The 19,453-nt window shown below is 50.0% G+C and overlaps 3 protein-coding genes across 4 annotated transcripts in view; 1 reads left to right on the top strand and 2 right to left on the bottom strand.

The window, feature by feature from the left end:
• Positions 1-19,453, bottom strand: part of GAMT (guanidinoacetate N-methyltransferase) — a 245,576-nt gene that overhangs the window by 84,597 nt on the left and 141,526 nt on the right. The window lies entirely within an intron of this gene.
• Positions 7,220-9,380, bottom strand: LOC307207357 (uncharacterized protein; the record flags this gene model as incomplete). The annotated part of the gene is made up of 3 exons (XM_079961124.1): positions 7,220-7,762; positions 8,149-8,838; positions 9,349-9,380. The coding sequence occupies 3 exons, from the start codon at positions 9,378-9,380 to the stop codon at positions 7,375-7,377; spliced, it is 1,110 nt and encodes a 369-aa protein (XP_079817250.1). The 3' UTR covers positions 7,220-7,374.
• APC2 (APC regulator of WNT signaling pathway 2) overlaps positions 10,749-19,453 on the top strand; it is a 58,335-nt gene continuing 49,630 nt past the window's right edge. The window contains exon 1 of the mRNA XM_079960395.1: positions 10,749-10,880. Within this exon, the coding sequence (XP_079816521.1) occupies positions 10,827-10,880 (54 nt within the window). The 5' untranslated portion in view covers positions 10,749-10,826. The remainder of the gene's footprint in view (positions 10,881-19,453) is intronic.

Here is a 19,453-nt window from a genome sequence, read left to right on the forward strand (position 1 = left end):
CTGTGCAAAACCCCTGATTCCATTCGGAGCCTAGATCTTGATGTGGGAGCGTTGCAAAGCAGTTGTTGTTGGCATCTGAAGTCAAACTATTTCAGCACCGAAATGGCCCCCCAACCCCGGGGCACAAGCCTGGGCAGTGTGTCTGGAGGTCCTGGGGTGCCCCGATGACAAGACCCCTTTCTCCGCCTTGCTATTGGGGTCCAAAGGAAAGCAGAGCTTGTTCGGCACCAGCCGGGTTGCAGGAACGAGGCGTACAAGTCACTGCACTCCAGATTTGTGTCGGGTTTGCTCCTTAGCTGCCTTTTCCTAAAAATGTCCTGGAGGCGGCAGAAGTTTAGGGTCGGTTTTCCTTCTCTTGGACGGGCTTCCTCATCAGGTGGACGGGCCTCATTCTGCTCCTCACTTTCCCCCTCCACAGCACACGCAGAAACCCCCTTCTTGACCGTTACTGGTCTCGTCCACTCAAACTGCCAGAGACTGCCTTTGCAGGCAGGGGAGTTCCTCTTACTGTAGCCTTATTGGTCTTTACCAATTGGTAGTGTGAGTGTTGCTTCCGGACGGGAGGAAAGAAGTCAAATGACACCGAGGGTTGGTGCAGAGAAAGAGTTCTTTATTTCTGCTCTCCGGAGCATCAGAAAGGCACTTGCGTGGTCAGTCCACAGCAAGTCCAAAGAAATGAGAAATTTCCTGCAGTATATATATCCTCCAGGCACCCTCTTCCCCCCCCCCCTTCCCCAGGAATCCAGCCACGTCAGCTTGTACACGCAGGTTGACATCACAGATGTTCCTGCTTCAGTACTCTTAACCATAAAAGGGTTTTCTTTCCTGTACTTCTGACCATATACTCTTATCTTGGAGCAAAAGGTCACCAACTCCAAGAACACACTCTGACGCTGTTCCCGGACTAGGTCTGTGCATCAGAGTGTGGTAAGATAAGACCCAGACATGTCATCCCTACTCCACTGGAACAGCCAAGGTCATCCATTGCCGTGACTGATAAAGGAGAGAGCTTTGTTTATACAGCTGTGTTCTTGTTATGCATTTTGCTCAACAGCTCAAGTTAATGCGTTTCAGAAATGCTTTCTTGGAGAAAGAAGAAAAGGGGGGTTTTGGGTCCTATTTCAAACTGACTGTACAGAAACCCATTCCTTCACTACCTTACACCAAATCAGACCAGTATTGTCTCCACTAGCTGGTAGCAGCTCTTTGGGGTTTTGCCCGCAGAAAGACCCTGAGGGCTTCTCCATCCAGCGTGGACAATATTGAGCTCCAGGGTGCAATTTGCTGGCTTGGCGCTAGCTGGCTTCCTGCTTAAATAAGCCCATTCAGAAACAGGAGAACTAGAATATTTCGAAGGGAAGGGCCTTAGCTCAGTGGCAAAACACCTGCTTTGAATTCAGCATCTCCAGGTCAGGTGGCCGATGCTAGAAGACACCCTTCTCAGTTGGAGAGGTGCTCCCAGCATAGCTGTCAACTGTCCCTTATTTGGCGGGAAAGTCCCTTATCCCAGCACCGTGTCCCACTGCTGTCCCTTATTGACGATGTCCCTTAAATTTCCCGGGTTTCAAAGGACGCAGCTCCTCTCCCTCCCTCCCTCCCTGCCGGCCAGGGAGGAGGGAGGCTCCAACTGTGTTGCCTGGCTGCGTTGCTCACCCAATAAGGAGTCTAAGAACGACTGGGGGGTGGAGCTTGCATGCCTTGTGCCGATCCAATCGGCCGCGTTGCCTGGGGACTCGCCTTTGCTCAGCGCTTCCCAGCGGAGAGGTGACGGTGGTTTTCCTTGCTGCATCCCCTTTGACGGGTTGCTGTGCTGTGGGAACCACCGCTTGAGGCTTCGTTTGGCTGCTCGCTGGGCTTTCTGCCTTTGGCTCGGAGGGGCTCAGAAGTTGAACCTTCCTGTGCTTGGAAAATCCCTTATTCTGGCTGCTGATCCCTTATTTTCGAGGCTGCTGGTCCCTTATTTTCAAATCTGTAAGTTGACAGCTATGGCTCCCAGTCAAAGCTGGCGATGTAATAATGATAATAATTTATTATTTGTACCCTGCCCATCTGGCTGGGTTTCCCCAGCCACTCTGGGCGGCTGCCAACAGAATATTAAAAACACAATAAAACATCAAACATTTAAAAACTTCCCTAAACAGGGCTGCCTTCAGATGTCTTCTAAAGTCAGATAGTTGTTTGTTTCCTTGACATCTGAAGGGAGGGTGCCACCACCGAGAAGGCCCTCCGCCTGGTTCCCTGTAACCTCACTTCACACAGGGAGGGAACCGCCAGGAAGCCCTCGGAGCTGGACCCCAGTGTCCGGGCTGAACCATGGGGGTGGAGACGCTCCTTCAGTCGGTGCTGGCCGGATGGGAGGTGTCAAACATCCGGGATCAAGAGAGTCCGTTCCAGTTGACTCTTCCCTGGGCCCGATGCACAGTGAAAGGTTTTGGATGCTGCTGAGTACAACCCAGGGAGACATAGCGCAACGGAGGCCCAGGAAGCCCCAGCTATGAAGAGGTTGAACGCGTCTTTCCAGATGGCTTGATGGACGGTGCACAGAACGCCGTCGGGACAGGAGACGGATGGAGGGCAGTGGAGCTGCGACGGGTAGCGAGTGTACAGTCCATGGAAAACCGCCAGGAAGATCCCTTCCACGGCCGCCTTGGCCAGGAGGCTGAGCCAGTGCAGCTGCTGCAGCCGCCTCTTTCCGTGGGGCGGGCGCCGCCTCCAGCCGCTCTTTCCCGGGCAGCTGGGTGGGCGGAAAACGCAGTAGCAGGCCGTTCCGTGGGTCAAGAGACTTGCCATCTGCAGCAGGAAGAGGTTGAAGGGGGAGACCGGGAAGGCGTCGTCGAAACAGGCCAAGAGGCAGCCCCGGGAGGCGGTGTTGCAGTGAACGTCCCCTGCCTCGTCCCGCCAAAGGGTTCTTGCACCCAGGGCCAGGGATCCGAGCCGGACCGCAGCAAACAGAGCCAGGCCAGCACGGCACAGCCTGGGCGCCTGCCCGCTGGTGCCGCTCAGGACGGTCAGAAACACTTCTGTCCCCATGGGTCCCTGCGGGAACAGCTTTCCACTGCAATCAAAATTATTCACATTATTATTCCTGTAAAGGCATACTATTTATACCCCGTCCATGTGACTGGGTCGCCCCAGCCACTCTGTGTGGCTTCCAACATATATAAAATACAGTGGTACCTTGGGTTAAGTACTTAATTCGTTCTGGAGGTCCGTTCTTAACCTGAAACTGTTCTTCACCAGAAGCACCACTTTAGCTAATGGGGCCTCCTGCTGCTGCTGTGCCGCCGGAGCACAATTTCTGTTCTCATCCTGAAGCAAAGTTCTTAACGTGAAGCACTATTTCTGAGTTAGCGGAGTGTGTAACCTGAAGCGTATGTAACCCGAGGTACCACTGTAATATATAAAGGTAAGGTAAAGGACCCCTGGACGGTTAAGTCCAGTCACAGGCAATTATGGGGTTGCGGCACTCATCTCGCTTTCAGGCTGAGGGAGCCGGCATTTGTCCACAGACAGCTTTCGGGTCATGTGGCCAGCAGGACTAAACTGCTGGTGCAACGGTACACCGTGATGGAAACTAGAGCACACGGAAACGCTGTTTACCTTCCCACCGCAGTGGTACCTATTGATCTACTTGCACTTTGACGTGCTTTTGAACTGCTAGGTTGGCAGGAGCTGGGACAGAGCAACGGGAGCTCACTCCGTTGCAGGGATTCGAACCACCAACCTTCTGATTGGCAAGCCCAAGAGGCTCTGTGGTTTAGACCACAGCGCCACCCGCGTCCCTGCAATTATTGCTGTATGATCTATTATTATTATCATATTTCTTTACGTCCTCTTTTCCCCCTAACAGGGACTTTTATTGCAGATAGCTCAGTCTGGTAGAGCATGAGATTCCTGATCTTTGGGTTGTGGGTTCGAGGCCCGAATTGTGCGAAAGATTCCTGTATTTCAGAGGGGTTGGACCAGATCAATGTTTCCCAAACTCCAGCTGGTTTTGAACTACAGTCCCTATCTTCCCTAGCTAGCAAGACCAGCAGTCAGATGATGGGAGTTGTGGTCCAAAAACAACTAGAGGACCCAAGTTTGGAAACCAGAGGCAGGATTAGGAGAGAGAGTTTCAGGAGAGTTACAGGGGCCAATTGGAGGGGTACAGAGGACGCATTCTGTGGTTCTTCCCCCTCCGGTGAAAGACAACAATGATCCCAGTTTTAGCTGAAACGCAAGAATGAAAGTCCCTCAAAACAGTTCAGCCCATGTAGTAATAATAATAATAATAATAATTTATTATTTGTACCCCGCCCATCTGGCTGGGTTTCCCCAGCCACTCTGGGCGGCTTCCAACAAAGATGAAAAATACACTAAAATGTCACATATTAAAAACTTCCCTGAACAGGGCTGCCTTCAGATGTCTTCTGAATGTCAGGTAGATGTTTATTGCTTTGACATCTGATGGGAGGGTGTTCCACAGGGCGGGCGCTACCACCGAGAAGGCCCTCTGCCTGGTTCCCTGTAGCTTGGCCTCTCGCAATGAGGGAACCGCCAGAAGGCCCTCGGAGCTGGACCTCAGTGTCCAGGCAGAACGATTGAGGTGGAGATGCTCCTTCAGGGATACTGGGCCATTTAGGGCTTTAAAGGTCAGCACAATTACTTTGAATTGTGCTCAGAAACGTACTGGGAGCCATGTACCGTTTTTGAGAAAGGGCTGGTGTTCTCAGCCCAGGACTAAGGAAAAGGTAAAGGGACCCCTGATCATTAGGTCCAGTCGTGGCCGACTCTGGGGTTGCAGCGCTCATCTCGCTTTACTGGCCGAGGGAGCCGGCGTCCAGCTTCTGGGTCATGTGGCCAGCAGGACTAAGCCGCTTCTGGCGAACCAGAGCAGCGCACGGAAACGCCATTTACCTTCCCGCTGGAGCGGTGCCTATTTATCTACTTGCACTTTGAGGTGCTTTCGAACTGCTAGGTTGGCAGGAGCAGGGACTGAGCAATGGGAGCTCACCCCGGCGGGGATTCGAACCGCCGACCTTCTGATCAGCAAGTCCTAGGCTCTGTGGTTTAACCCACAGCGCCACCCTCGTCCCTCAGCCCAGGACTAGAGACGTTGAAACAGAAAAAGCATTCTGCCGTAGCTTTAGAAAGAGATTGAAGGGCTAAAGGAAAGTCTGCAAGTTTGAGTTTTCAGCGCAGTCCTCACCTGGCAGGGCGGCCGTCTCTGGATCTGAAAGGCTGCGTAGATTTGTTTCTCGAGGCCGGTTTTATCTTCTAAAGGGAGCGAAACGGCATGAAGATGGTCAGAAGTCCTTCATCCTCCAGAGTGCCTCTCTGAAGCTGCCCTTCTTGGGATCAAGGGCAGCAGTTAAGAGACCAGGAAATCTCTCCTGTGGGTTTATTTTGATATAAACAAGGCAGCGTCTTCAGCAAAGGGTGGGGATTCCTGTCCAAGTGAGTTTAAAGCAGTCGAGACAAAGGCAGGTGTTCTTCTTAAGAAACACCTGAAGGAAGGGTTGTTCTTTGCAGTTTGAAGTAGATATACAGTGGTACCTTGGTTCAGCAGCGTAGCGTGGGTTGTCAGCACCCGGGGCAAGGCAAGTAATTTGCGCCCCTAACCCCTAACCTGCCGCCGCTGCCAGCTTCTTCTTGCTGCTGCCTGGGCTGGGGTATTTACGGTAAGGTAGCCACGGCGGCGGCGGCGGGTCCGTGTCAGGTGATCTGAGGCGAGTTGCCACTGGCGCTGCCGCCCAAACGACGCCGCTTGCCTGGAGGAGGAGGCAGAGAGGCGAGGAAAATGAAACATGGCCCAGCAGCTGCAGCAGCGGCGGCGGTGGGGCTGTGAGGAGGGGCAGCCTGGCGCGCCCTCCGTGGCCGTGATGCGCGGGGACCGCGCTGAGCGCTGAGAGCCGCTGCCTGCCGGACACCTTCAGCCCGGACGCGTGCACAGCTCGTCGGTTCCGCGAGACAGGGGGCTCTGCTACAGCCTGCGCCCGAGGCTCTTCGGCGACTCCGGAGGCGGCGAGCGCGCCCCCCCCAGATGTTGCGCCCGGTGCGGCCGGCCCCCCCGTACCCCGACGCTATGCCACTGCCTTGGTTTATGAACTTAATCCGTTCCAGAAGTCCGTTCTGAAACCAAAGCGTTCTGAAACCAAGGCGCGCTTTCCCATAGCAGCGGGGAACTCAATTTACAACAACAATAATCTTTATTACGGTCCAGAGACCCAACAAATCGTTACAAAGCAATACACAATTCATACAGCCTACCTCCAGGTTAAACAAGCATTTTGTTCAGAATATACAAATATTATTTACAAATAATAATAATAAAATTTTATTTATACCCCGCCCTTCCCGGTTCAGCAACCCGGGCTCAGGGCGGCTAACAACAAATTTAAACACTTAATTGATGCAACAAAAAACAGCATAAAACACAAAATAAAACATGAATAACAATAAATTCAGAATTCAAAAATCAGTTTAGGGGGAAAATCCATCCAATAAACCTTAGATGATCCCCAGGGCTAGCTGGCTAAATTAGTCCTGTTTGGGCCAGCGAGGAGACCAGGGGAGAATTAGCTGTGGGGTCCCAGAGCGGGGAATCTTCATAAAAAGGGGAGAGGGAGGGAAAGAAGTGGAATAAAAGATCAGGCTAAGTACAAATTGAAAGCCAGGCGGAATAGCTCTGTCTTACAGGTCCTGCGGAAGGAGGTTAAATCCTGCAGGGCCCTGGTCTCGTGGGACAGAGCATTGCACCAGGTCAGAGCCATCACTGAGAAGGCCCTGGCCCAGTGGAGGATAGTCTGATTTCTTTAGGGCCTGGGACCTCTAAACTATGATTATTCATGGACCTTAAGGTCCTCTGTGGGGCATGAAATGGAACACACTCAACAGGAAGCGAAACGTGTTCTTATTCCAAGGCAAAGTTCACAAACCAAAACACCTACTTTCGGGTTTGCAGCGTTCTTAATCCAAGTTGTTCATAAACTAAACTGTTCTTAAACCCATGGTACCATTCTAAGTGTTTTCTGAGCAGGCAAATGCCAGCTTTGCAGGTAGAAGAATGTCGGAAGAGACCGGTTTATTTGTTTCATAAAATTTATAAGCTGCTGGAATGTATGTATATTTTTTAAAAGGCCCACAAAGTCATTTAGGAAAAAGATAAAACAGAAACAAGACCTTGAAAAAAGCTAAGTGTCGGCTGAAAGCAGGTTAAAACTCGCACCGACTGTCAAGAGTGCATGCAGGAGCCAGGCCCTGGGACCAGTAGGGCTTCGCAGGACTGGGGCCTTCCTAAGTTTGTTCTGGAGAGGCAAGGCGCGGCCGCACAGGTGAGGCCGATTGGTAACTCACAGCACCTGGTGGCAAGAGCCGGGAAGGGATATAAGGTCAGCATTTTTCTTCGGCTCTTTGCCACAGCAACTCGTTTCCTGCCTTGCTGTGTTTGGCTCCTTGACTCCTTGCTTCCTGACCCTCGGACCCCTGACTTCGTGACTCCTTGCTTCTTGACCCTCGGACCCCTGACTTCGTGACTCCTTGCTTCTCGATCCTCGGACCCCTGACTTCGTGACTCCTTGCTTCTCGACCCTTGGACCCCTGACTTCGTGACTCCTTGCTTCTCGACCCTTGGACCCCTGACTTCGTGACTCCTTGCTTCTCGACCCTTGGACCCCTGACTTCGTGACTCCTTGCTTCTTGATCCTCGGACCCCTGACTTCGTGACTCCTTGCTTCTCGACCCTTGGACCCCTGACTTCGTGACTCCTTGCTTCTTGATCCTCAGACCCCTGACTTCATGACTCCTTGCTTCTTGACCCTCGGACCCCTGACTTCATGACTCCTTGCTTCCTGACCCTCGGACCCCTGACTTCATGACTCCTTGCTTCTTGACCCTCGGACCCCTGACTTCGTGACTCCTTGCTTCTTGATCCTCAGACCCCTGACTTCGTGACTCCTTGCTTCTTGATCCTCGGACCCCGGCTTCTTGACTCCTTTCTTCTCAACCCTCGGACCCTTGACTTCATGACTCCTTGCTTCTTGATCCTCGGACCCCTGACTTTGTGACTCCTTGCTTCTTGATCCTCAGACCCCTGACTTCGTGACTCCTTGCTTCTTGACCCTCGGACCCCTGACTTCGTAACTCCTTGCTTCTTGATCCTCAGACCCCTGACTTCGTGACTCCTTGCTTCTTGATCCTCGGACCCCTGACTTCGTGACTCCTTGCTTCTTGATCCTCGGACCCCTGACTTCGTGACTCCTTGCTTCTTGATCCTCGGACCCCTGACTTCGTGACTCCTTGCTTCTTGACCCTCGGACCCCTGACTTCGTGACTCCTTGCTTCTTGATCCTTGGACCCCTGACTTCGTGACTCCTTGCTTCTTGACCCTCGGACCCCTGACTTCGTGACTCCTTGCTTCTTGACCCTCGGACCCCTGACTTCGTGACTCCTTGCTTCTTGACCCTCGGACCCCTGACTTCGTGACTCCTTGCTTCTTGACCCTCGGACCCATGACTTCGTGACTCCTTGCTTCTTGACCCTCGGACCCCTGACTTCGTGACTCCTTGCTTCCTGACCCTCGGACCCCTGACTTCGTGACTCCTTGCTTCTTGACCCTCGGACCCCTGACTTCGTGACTCCTTGCTTCTTGACCCTCGGACCCCTGACTTCGTGACTCCTTGCTTCCTGACCCTCGGACCCCTGACTTCGTGACTCCTTGCTTCCTGACCCTCGGACCCCTGACTTCGTGACTCCTTGCTTCTTGACCCTCGGACCCCTGACTTCGTGACTCCTTGCTTCCTGACCCTTGGACCCCTGACTTCGTGACTCCTTGCTTCTTGACCCTCAGACCCCTGACTTCATGACTCCTTGCTTCTTGATCCTCGGACCCCGGCTTCTTGACTCCTTTCTTCTCAACCCTCGGACCCTTGACTTCATGACTCCTTGCTTCTTGATCCTCGGACCCCTGACTTCGTGACTCCCTGCTCCCTGACCCTCGGACCCCTGGCTTCTGGACTCTCATTCCTGCTCCCACCCTGCCATCTTGCCCCTGGTCCCGACGTCCTCAGCCGGGATTTCGATCGCCCATAGACCGGACCATGACACCGATTTTCTAAGCATCTAGGGAGGCTTGCCTAAACCAAAAAACGTTCGTAGCAGGCGCTGAAAAGAGCGCCGCAAAGGCTCGGTGTCAAGTGGCAGGGAGTTCCAAAGTCGGAGTACCGCTACACGAAAGATTTGAGTCCTTAGAAATGTGGAGCAGGCGTTTTGTGGTGGCAGCAGCTGTTCCGCAGGTTGATTGGGCAAATAAAGGGTAAGGCCGATCCCAAATGGGGGGTGTGTGTGTCTCTATTCTAGCATCCTCACCGTGTCCGGCCAGATGCCCCCAAGGAAAGCATTCTCCCCCCCCCCCAGCAGGATCTGAGCGCAAGAGAAACACAGGGCACCCCTGTGGGGCTAAGGAGCCCAGTTCTGCCACCCCTCGCCTGCAGAGCCGACAGCCCCTCACCCTTTTTCAAACATCCTCCTCTCTCCTTGGGAGACCTCTGGGCAGCCACAACTGCCTCCCCTGCTCTCTGAGCTGCCCCAAAGAGAGGCGCCTCTTCACACTGCCCCACAGGGGCCTGGCAAGCACCCCCTGCCCGGCCCCAGAGGCACCATTCACCCACGGAGCTTGCAGCCAGGGCTGCTGCAACAAACAACCTCGCAAGCCTTGCGGAGGCAGAGACGCCAGAGGGCAACAGAGGAGGGAGCAAAAGGAAAGAGGGACAGAGGCCAGTGTTGACCATCATTCTGGCCACCCCAGGGTGGGTTAAAAGCCACTGACCGCCGGCCCTTTCCCAGAGTTTTCAGGGAAGGGGCATCTCCAGGCCCACCGGGTGATGTTTTCGGCACAGGTGGGCGGGCATGAAAGCAGGGTCGTCCTTTGGAAAATAAAAATGATTTCTTCTATCTACCTAGCAACTATTACTGAAGTTCCTCGAATGCTTCAGTAATAGTTGCTAGGTAGATAGAAGAAATTAGATTTATTGAGAATAAGTTTAATTATGGAAAAAATGTGTATTGGCAATAAGTAATATGAATTTGAAATATGGAATAGACGGGAAGTTGGGCTGTTACTTTTTTTATAATAATATTTATTCAGAGTTTAAGAGTTACAAAAAGAAAAAAGAACAATACAAAATACAAAAAGGAAAAACACAACAACAGAAAAAACAAAAAAAATAGAAAATGAAACATACATTCCCTTAAAAAATAAAAAGAACTGATTAAACCTTTGCATAACTTTCTTCCTTTACCTGTTTCCTTGACCTCCTCTCACCTCCCAACTTTGTATTCTAATTCAAATCGTTATTTCAGCAAATCCTTCCAACCTTATTTTCATTTAAGGAATTTAATATAATATATTGTAATTTAACGTCCTCTCTTTCGTCAATTTCATCATCTCATTTTTACTTAATCCTTTATCTATTGGGTCTTTAGTGTTAAGACCAATAGATGTTTTATTGTTTGCCAAGAAAATTATGCGTCTATGGTTATTTTTGTCATTTGTGTGTAATTTGGTATTTGTGTTTTTTTTTCTTGTTGTATAAATAAATAAATAATAATAATAATAATTAATAAAGGAAAATAAAAATAAAATTTCCAGACTGCCTTGCAGCCTCCACCTCCTCCTCCTCCAATATTCTCTCGGCTACATTTCCCCCCCTAGCAACCCGGTGGACTGACTCTGCACCGCTCCCTAGCGTCCTTGCCAGAGCCAGCCAGCCAGCCAAGCCCATCTGCATCCATCAGAGAGGGAGGGGAGAACCAGCCAAACAGTGGCAGAGAATGCAGAGAACTACATGGGCTTGCTCTGGGTCCTGTCCTTACTCCATTCAACCTTCTTTGGTGATGAGGTAAGGCCCCTTCATCTTTTTCCTTTCACTGCCTTTCTTCTTAAAGAGATGCACCTGTGTTTTCCAATATGCTTTCTCTCCTGCTCTCAAACGATAGCCGTCAACGGCAAACAAAAAAGCTTCAATCTGTTTGTGTCTGTGTGTGTGTTTTTTTCCCTCTAATGCAACCGCTGGCCCTCTCAGGTTGCGGGTTTATAAAACCAGGTACCAGCCCTTGGGGGGAACCGGGAGCCGCAAATGCAGGGTGCAAGCTGTGGAGGGTGTCAGCGACGGTTTTAATTTTGCAAGGTCCAGATTGCGGTTTTGAGCCTGGGTTTGTTCACGCTGCGGTGTTCCCCGGAGCCACAATCTCATTTCGGTTGTGCTACACTGACGTGTGTGTTTTAAACGATGGCCAATATTGTGCTTTAGTTGTTGCAGCCTCCTTTGGTGATAAATTGTTTGGCTGGCTGGCTATCTGTCTCGCTGTCTGTTTATCCATCCATCTCGCTGTCGTGATTACAGACACACAAACACCCCCCTCCTTGCAAAAAGGACAAGGGACATGTTTTCTGCATTTTTTGTTGCCTAGTGATGACAACTCAGACAACGGTGTGTTGGCATGCATTTGGGGCAGTGTGTGTGTGTCTGTGTGTGTAGATTTGATGTTGGTCCAAAATGGAGCGCCATTTCCCCCCACCGCCCCTTTCCAAAAGGCTTGGCGGTTGGCTGACGTCCATAGGAAAGGCAAAAAGAGAGAGGCCGAAAAAGAACGTCTCTGAGTTTAGCCAAATGACACCAACGCCCTGGAAGAAAGAAAAAAAACAAGCGAGCGTTCGGAATGGGTTTGCTGGATCCGTCCCAAAAAAAGCAGCCCATCTAATAGAGCGCTCTGTGTCCAGAAGTGGTTGGACACATGCCCTCTGGAAAAACCAATGTAGACAACAAAGACGGTAGAAGGAACGCCCCTGGTTTGCATCCCTGGCGTTTCTGCGGTAGACTGCCCTCGCCCAGGAGGCTCCATTTCGCTGTTGGAATGACTTTGCATGTTGTAAGGTTTGGAGCCAGGGATGTTTGATGCACGGTAATAAAACAATGTGTGCTCTTTCGATTGCATCAATGGCCTTATACGGAGTCGGTACCCCCATGGTTCCACCTATCTCAGTGCTGTCCGCACGGACTGGCAGCAGCAGCTGTCCGGGGGTTTTAGGCAAGGGGGACCGTATGCATGCCATGGACCTTGCCTTAAAAATAAAGCAAGATTCTAGTCCTCATTGCTTTGAACTACAAGGCCAAAGTGAACAGAACGCTGCCTTAGACCATGGCTCCATCTAGTGCAATATTCCCCACACTGACTGGCAACAGCTCTCTAAGGTTTCAGGCGGGGTGTGTGTGTGTGCCAATTGTGGAACCTGCCATGGATGCTCTGCCACTTAGCTAAATCCTCTTTACATTTACATTCAGTTGTTGTTGTTGTTTAGTCGTTTAGTCGTGTCCGACTCTTCATGACCCCCTGGACCAGAGCACGCCAGGCACTCCTGTCTTCCACTGCCTCCCGCAGTTTGGTCAAACTCATGCTGGTAGCTTCGAGAACACTGTCCCACCATCTCGTCCTCTGTCGTCCCCTTCTCCTTGCGCCCTCCATCTTTCCCAGCATCAGGGTCTTTTCCAGGGAGTCTTCTCTTCTCCTGAGGTGGCCAAAGTCTTGGAGCCTCAGCTTCAGGATCTGTCCTTCCAGTGAGCACTCAGGGCTGATTTCCTTCCGAATGGAGAGGTTGGATCTTCTTGCAGTCCATGGGACTCTCAAGAGTCTCCTCCAGCACCAGAATTCAAAAGCATCCATTCTTCGGCGATCAGCCTTCTTGATGGTCCAGCTCTCACTTCCATACTTGGAAAAGACTGGCCTTTGTTAAATAGCCTGCGAGAAACCTTTCTGAACAATTGCTCTGATTGAAGACAGCAGATTCAGGAAGGGTTCTGAATAATAATAATAATAATAATAATAATAATAATAATAATAATGAATTTTTATTTGTACCCCACCCTCCCCAGCCAGAGCTGGGCTCAGGGCGGCTAACATCATAACAGACTGCCTTATCCCCTATCTAGCTCTGCACAGACTGGCAGCAGCGCTCCAGAGTTCCAGGACGGAGACATTTACTGCATCCCAAACGTCAAAGGATTTGGTATGCAAGTGTGAAGTCAAAAAAGGGTTTGCTTTCAGAGAGCTAACCGCCTTCTGAGTAGCCCATCCCCTATGTTGCTTTGGGCGGATCTCAGATATAGGGAGCAGGTCTGGAAGGCGACATAACCAAAGCCCTCAGTCGCTCATCCAGACTGGCCGCCTCTTCTCTTGAGGTGGAGATTCTTCTGTGTCCGCCTCTCCAGGATAACCCAGTACAGTGGTACCTCGGGTTAAGTACTTAATTCATTCCAGAGGTCCGTTCTTAACCTGAAGCACCACTTTAGCTAATGGGGCCTCCTGCTGCCACCGCGACGCCAGAGCACGATTTCTGTTCTCAGCTCTTAACCCGGGGTACTATTTCTGGGTTAGCGGAGTCTGTAACCTGAAGCGTCTGTAACCTGAGGTACCACTGTACAGAGATTCAACAGAGCACTCCATCCCCAGTGGAGACGAATGGGAAGGAACCGGGGACTCATACAGAGAGGCAGCTGAGAGGCTGGTGAGGAGAAGAGATGGATTTGCAGTGCAGGAGTCCCTTGTATGTGGTTAGGACAGAGGGACTTGCGCAGAGAGCCACCTCTGTACGCAGAGGCCGACCAGAGTGCAGCAGGGACTCACGCAGAGAGGCAGCGGCCGCCCTCCTTTAGCACTTGAGGTGCGTACATTAATACCTTCCCTGCTGAGAGACACACACACTTTTTATAATTTAAAAAACAAAAACCCAGAAGGCTAATCGCCAAAGAATGGATGCTTTTGAATTCTGGTGCTGGAGGAGACTCTTGAGAGTCCCATGGACTGCAAGAAGATCCAACCTCTCCATCCTTAAGGAAATCAGCCCTGAGTGCTCACTGGAAGGACAGATCCTGAAGCTGAGGCTCCAAGACTTTGGCCACCTCAGGAGAAGAGAAGACTCCCTGGAAAAGACCCTGATGCTGGGAAAGATGGAAGGCACAAGGAGAAGGGGACGACAGAGGACGAGATGGTGGGACAGTGTTCTCGAAGCTACAAACATGAGTTTGACCAAACTGCGGGAAGACAGGAGTGCCTGGCATGCTCTGGTCCAGGGGGTCACGAAGAGGCGGACACAACTAAATAACAACAAGCTTGCCGGACCCCCCTTTACCTTCCCCCTTCCTTCCCAGAATTGTTTCTTTAATAGGTTTTTTTTTTTGGGGGGGGGGTTCTGTTTTACTCCTCCCACCATCCTTTCCATGACCTTCTCCTCTTCCCCATCCTCTAGCAGGCTGTCTGGATCCTGCCCTCCTCCTCTGGAGTGGAGCTCTAGGCAAAGCTGGGTACCAGTCAGGCCCGGTTGCCATGGTGACCCCATCCTCTGTGTGTGTGTGATGGGAGGAGAATCCTCCCTTCTCCACCATCAACGTCTTTGCATGTCGTGTCTGGGTGTGTGATGATATATTGATTCCTCTGCTCCTATCCAGCAATTGCATTGACCTTGCCTCCCAGTTGTCAAACTGGGATATGTTTCCTCTTAGCAGGACATGAGAGGGAAGGTGGAAGGGGGGCACTTCTGGGGGCTTGGATGCCCCCCCTCTCCCCCCCTGGGGCCTCTTTGTTTGCCAGAGTTGGGTTTCCTCTTTCTCGCCTCCCCTCCTTTAATCTCCTCCTGCGCCCTGGATCTTGACTGAAATTTCAATTAGCAGGAACTGGTAACAACAGCCTGTTTGTTTAACCCCCCTGGGGGGTTTGCAGAGTGTGAGTGTATGGGGGGGGCGCAGCGGGAGAGACTAGCCCCTCTCTCCTTCCCCTGGAAACTCTCCAGGCCCTTAAAAGATTCAGCCACTAAAGCGTTGGTTTTTGTTTTTTTCATTTTCAGGCCCTTTCCCTTTCCAATTCTTGCTCAGTTTTCTTCCTCCTCTCCCTTCTTTTTTTCTTCCCCTTTCATTTAAATTCCCTCTCCCTTTTTTGCATTTTAAGTCCCTTCCTCCTTTCCCACAAGATCTCCTCTAGATGTTTCTTCTTTTTCTTTTAAAAGTTATTGCCTCTCCTGTTAAAATAAAAAAACCCCCAGGACAGCTTCCAACAATCCAAAACCAGTAGAACAGAGAATAATAATAATAATAATAATAATAATAATAATAATAATATGATAAAGAAGCTGAATAAATCCAGAGTAGATCCAGATTAGATCAGATTTACGATACGATACGATATCTTTATTGTCATTGTCCCTTGCGGAACAATGAAATTGAAAAACTACATAAAAACTACATAAAAACTATATTCCTTTGGGATATTTTCTCTCTCCTTCTTGCTCCCTCTCTCTCTTTCCTTTCATCTTAATGATTCCTGCTCTTTGTTTTTCACTAACTTAGTTCTTTCATTTTGATGTTCTCCCTTTTTCTTTGGGGCCCCCGTGTCCAACTTTCACAGAATCATGGAATGGGGGACCCCCAAAGGCCATCCAGTCTAACCCCCTAAAGTACAGGAATCAAAGCTAAAGACTCCGTGAGAATTGGCCGCCCAAATTCTGTTTGGAATCTTCCAGTAAAGGACACTCTGGCCCTTTCTGAGTCCAGTCTCCTGCTGAATGGCCCTTAGCCTCAGAAAGTTCTTTCCTAATGTTTCGTTGGAAACTCCTTTTTTGTCATTTGAAGCCATTGGATCTGGTTCCTCCCTCTGGACTCAAGAGTAAGGTAAAGGTAAAGGTACCCCTGCCCGTACGGGCCAGTCTTGACAGATTCTGGGGTTGTGCGCCCATCTCACTTAAGAGGCCAGGGGCCAGCGCTGTCCGGAGACACTTCCGGGTCACGTGGCCAGCGTGACATCGCTGCTCTGGCGAGCCAGAGCCGCACACGGAAACGCCGTTTACCTTCCCGCTGGTAAGCGGTCCCTATTTATCTACTTGCACCCGGAGGTGCTTTCGAACTGCTAGGTTGGCAGGCGCTGGGACCGAGCAGCGGGAGCGCACCCCGCCGCAGGGATTCGAACCGCCGACCTTTCGATCGGCAAGTCCTAGGCGCTGAGGCTTTAACCCACAGCGCCACCTGCGCCCCTGGACTCAAGAGTAGATCCCTTGAAATGAAAGAATATGACTAACCATAACAGCACTAGCTAGGTTTAGCCTTGGTGGGCCTTCCTTCCTTCCTTCCTTCCTTCCTCCCTCCCTCCCTCCCTCCCTCCCTCCCTCCCTCTCTCTCTCTCTCTCTCTCTCTGTTTTTCCTTCCTTCCTTCCTTCCTTTCTTTCTTTCTTTCTTTCTTTCTTTTTTCTTTCTTTCTTTCTTTCCTTCTTTCCTTCTTTCCTTCTTCCCTTCCTTCTTTCCTTCTTTCCTTCTTTCCTTCCCTCCTTCCTTCTTTCCTTCCTTCCTTCTTTCTTTCCTTCTTTCTTTCTTTCTTTTTTTCTTTCTTTCCTTCTTTCCTTCTTTCTTTCTTTCCTCCCTCTCTCCCTCCCTCCCTCCCTCCCCCCCCCTCTCTCTGGGGGTGTATGTGTGTGCTTCAGTTTTCTGCATATTTCCAAGAAATATTTTTACTCTATTGAGCCAGTATAGAAATTAAACATTCCATCAATATATGTTTATTTTGTGGGGGGCTTTAAATAACCCCCCACAGCCCTAAATATTTGATTATGTTGATCAACGTTAAGGCATTGCTTAACAAGCTATTGCTTTAACACTGAGCAATGCAATGTTTCCATTTAACTTTTTTTTAAAAAGCAATAAACCCCCCCCCCCAATCCTGGGAATCGTAGTCCCCCCGCTCACGGAGCTACAATTCCCATCACCCTTACCAAATGAAAGTGTCCTTTGATGAGGGAAGCAATAATCTAGAAGCAAATCAGAGGCATTACGGTTTTCTAAAAGCAAAAGAAAACCAATCGATAGTGTCTAACGTCAGTCCGAGAACCATTTAAATTAGTGGGCAGCCTTAGGTCAATTTCAATAGGTCTACTCTGAGTCGGATAACCCTTTTTCTTTGTGTGCTGTGTTAATTCCCTTCTGTTTAATATACACTTCCTCCCCTCCTGTTTCGTAATTTCATTTTAACGCTCGTGATTTTCTTCTTTTAACTCTCCCAGTGTTTTTCTCTTTCATCTAATATGACACGTTAGATATGTGACGCTGGCTTGGCCCGTGGGGTGACAGATGGGATCTCCTTCCAGGCTGTTAATCTCTCCAGAACATCTGGGTTGATAACTAAGACCCCTGAGATTGTAGTTTAATATGTTCACTCGATCTCCTCCCCAGCCACAAATTTAATTCCAAATTCTGCATTTTGGCAGGGAAATATAAGGCACAAATGCCCCTATCAATTTATTTATTTATTGGTTGGGGGAGGAGAAGGGGGGTGGGAAGCGAGATGTCTCTCTTGATCCTTTTGAATCTCAAAACCTGGATGCTTTTGCAGTACGCTTTCAAGAACAATTCAAAGTGTTGGTGCTGACCTTGAAAGCCCTAAACGGCCTTGGCCCAGTATACCTGAAAGAGCGTCTCCAACCCGGACACCGGGGTCCATCTCCTGAGGGTCTTCTGGCAGTTCCCTCCCTGCAAGAAGTGAGGTTACAGGGAACCAGGCAGAGGGCCTTTTCGGTGGTGGCGCCCGCCCTGTGGAACGCCCTCCCATCAGATGTCAAGGAGATAAACAACTATCTGACTTTTAGAAGACATCCCAAGGCAGCCATGTTTAGGGAAGTCTTTAATGTTTGAAGTTTTATTCTGTTTTTAATGTTCTGTTGGGAGCCACCCAGAGTGGCTGGGGAAACCCAGCCAGATGGGCAGGGTAGAAATAAATAATTATTATTAGGGGATGACCTCTCCACAATCCACAATTCCATTTTTTAAGCTGAGAACAATGAGGACTGGAGTCTTGCCTGCACTTGGAGAGTAGGGCCACAGCCCCTCTACCCCCTTAATCCTGAATTTATTTTACTCTTATGTAGGATTTGCCAAGTGAAAGCTTTTAATGTTTGATGTTTTGTTGTGTTTTTAATATTTTGTTGGGAGCTGCCCAGAGTGGCTGGAGAAACCCAACCAGATTGGCAGGGTATAAATCATCATCATCATATTACAATGGTTAAAATAACAACAACAACAACAACAACAACAACAACAACAACAACAACAACAACAGCAATAGCACAATGCCACTCCAACCCAAATCCTCTAATTCTTTGCCAGAGTTTTGGCATGCAGGAATCTGCCTTGTACGCAGGGTCAGACTTTTTGATTCTTCTGGGTCAGAGAAGGGACTATCCCATCACTTGGTCCCTTTTTTAGTCGATTCAACCTGGGATCTTCTGCATGCAAGGCAGCTGATCAGCCCCTGAGCTTACAGCTCTTGTCAATTACTGTTGTTCTTTAGTCATTTAGTCGTGTCCGCCTCTTCGTGACGCCCTGGACCAGAGCACGCCAGGCACTCCTGTCTTCCACTGCCTCCCGCAGTTTGGTCAAACTCATGCTGGTAGCTTCAAGAACACTGTCCCACCATCTCGTCCTCTGTTGCCCCCTTCTCCTTGCACCCTCCATCTTTCCCAACATCAGGGTCTTTTACAGGGAGTCTTCTCTTCTCAACAGGTGGCCCAAAGTCTTGGAGCCTCAGCTTCAGGATCTGTCCTTCCAGTGAGCACTCAGGGCTGATTTCCTTCAGAATGGAGAGGTTTGATCTTCATGTAGTCCGTGGGACTCTCAAGAGTCTCCTCCAGACCAGAATTCAAAAGCATCCATTCTTCGGCGATCAGCCTTCTTTATGGTCCAGCTCTCACTTCCATACATCACTACTGGGAAAACCAGAGCTTTAACTATGCGGACCTTTGTTGGCAAGGTGATGTCTCTGCTTTTTAAGATGCTGTCTAGGTTTGTCATTGCTTTTCTCCCAAGAAGCAGGCGTCTTTTAATTTCATGGCTACTATCACCATCTGCAGTGATCATGGAGCCCAAGAAAGTAAAATCTCCCACTGCCTCCATTTCTTCCCCTTCTATTTGCCAGGAGGTGATGGGACCAGTGGTTTAAAAATCCATCCCCTCTTCCCAGAGAACTTTGGGAACTGGGATCTCCCAAATGCTCTCAGCACTCAGACCAAATTACAGTTCCCATGATGAATTGAGGGGGAAGCCTTGGCTGTTCAAAGTGGGCAAGACCGTTTTAAATTTATAGGGAACCTTAGGGATATTTGATGCCTGCTCTGTCCAGGGTGCTGAAAGAATTCTAGCTCATCCCCCTTGAACTCTGCAGACTTTGATGGACTTGCGAAAAGTCGCCCAAATGGAAATTCTCCCTGCCCTGTTTTTATGGACCGAGGTAGGCCCTCTGTTGTTGCTTTTTAACTATATATTTATAGGCTGCCAACACAGCTGTTGCAATCGGTGGGTCCCTGTCCAATGTAGGCCCATTGAAAGGGAATGACCTGGGTCCTTCAAATGAGTCAACTCTGAATCCAATCTAGTAGGAGACTACG

Source organism: Podarcis cretensis (genome assembly GCF_951804945.1).
Source record: "Podarcis cretensis genome assembly, chromosome: 18".
NCBI classification, from domain to species: Eukaryota; Metazoa; Chordata; class Lepidosauria; order Squamata; family Lacertidae; genus Podarcis; species Podarcis cretensis.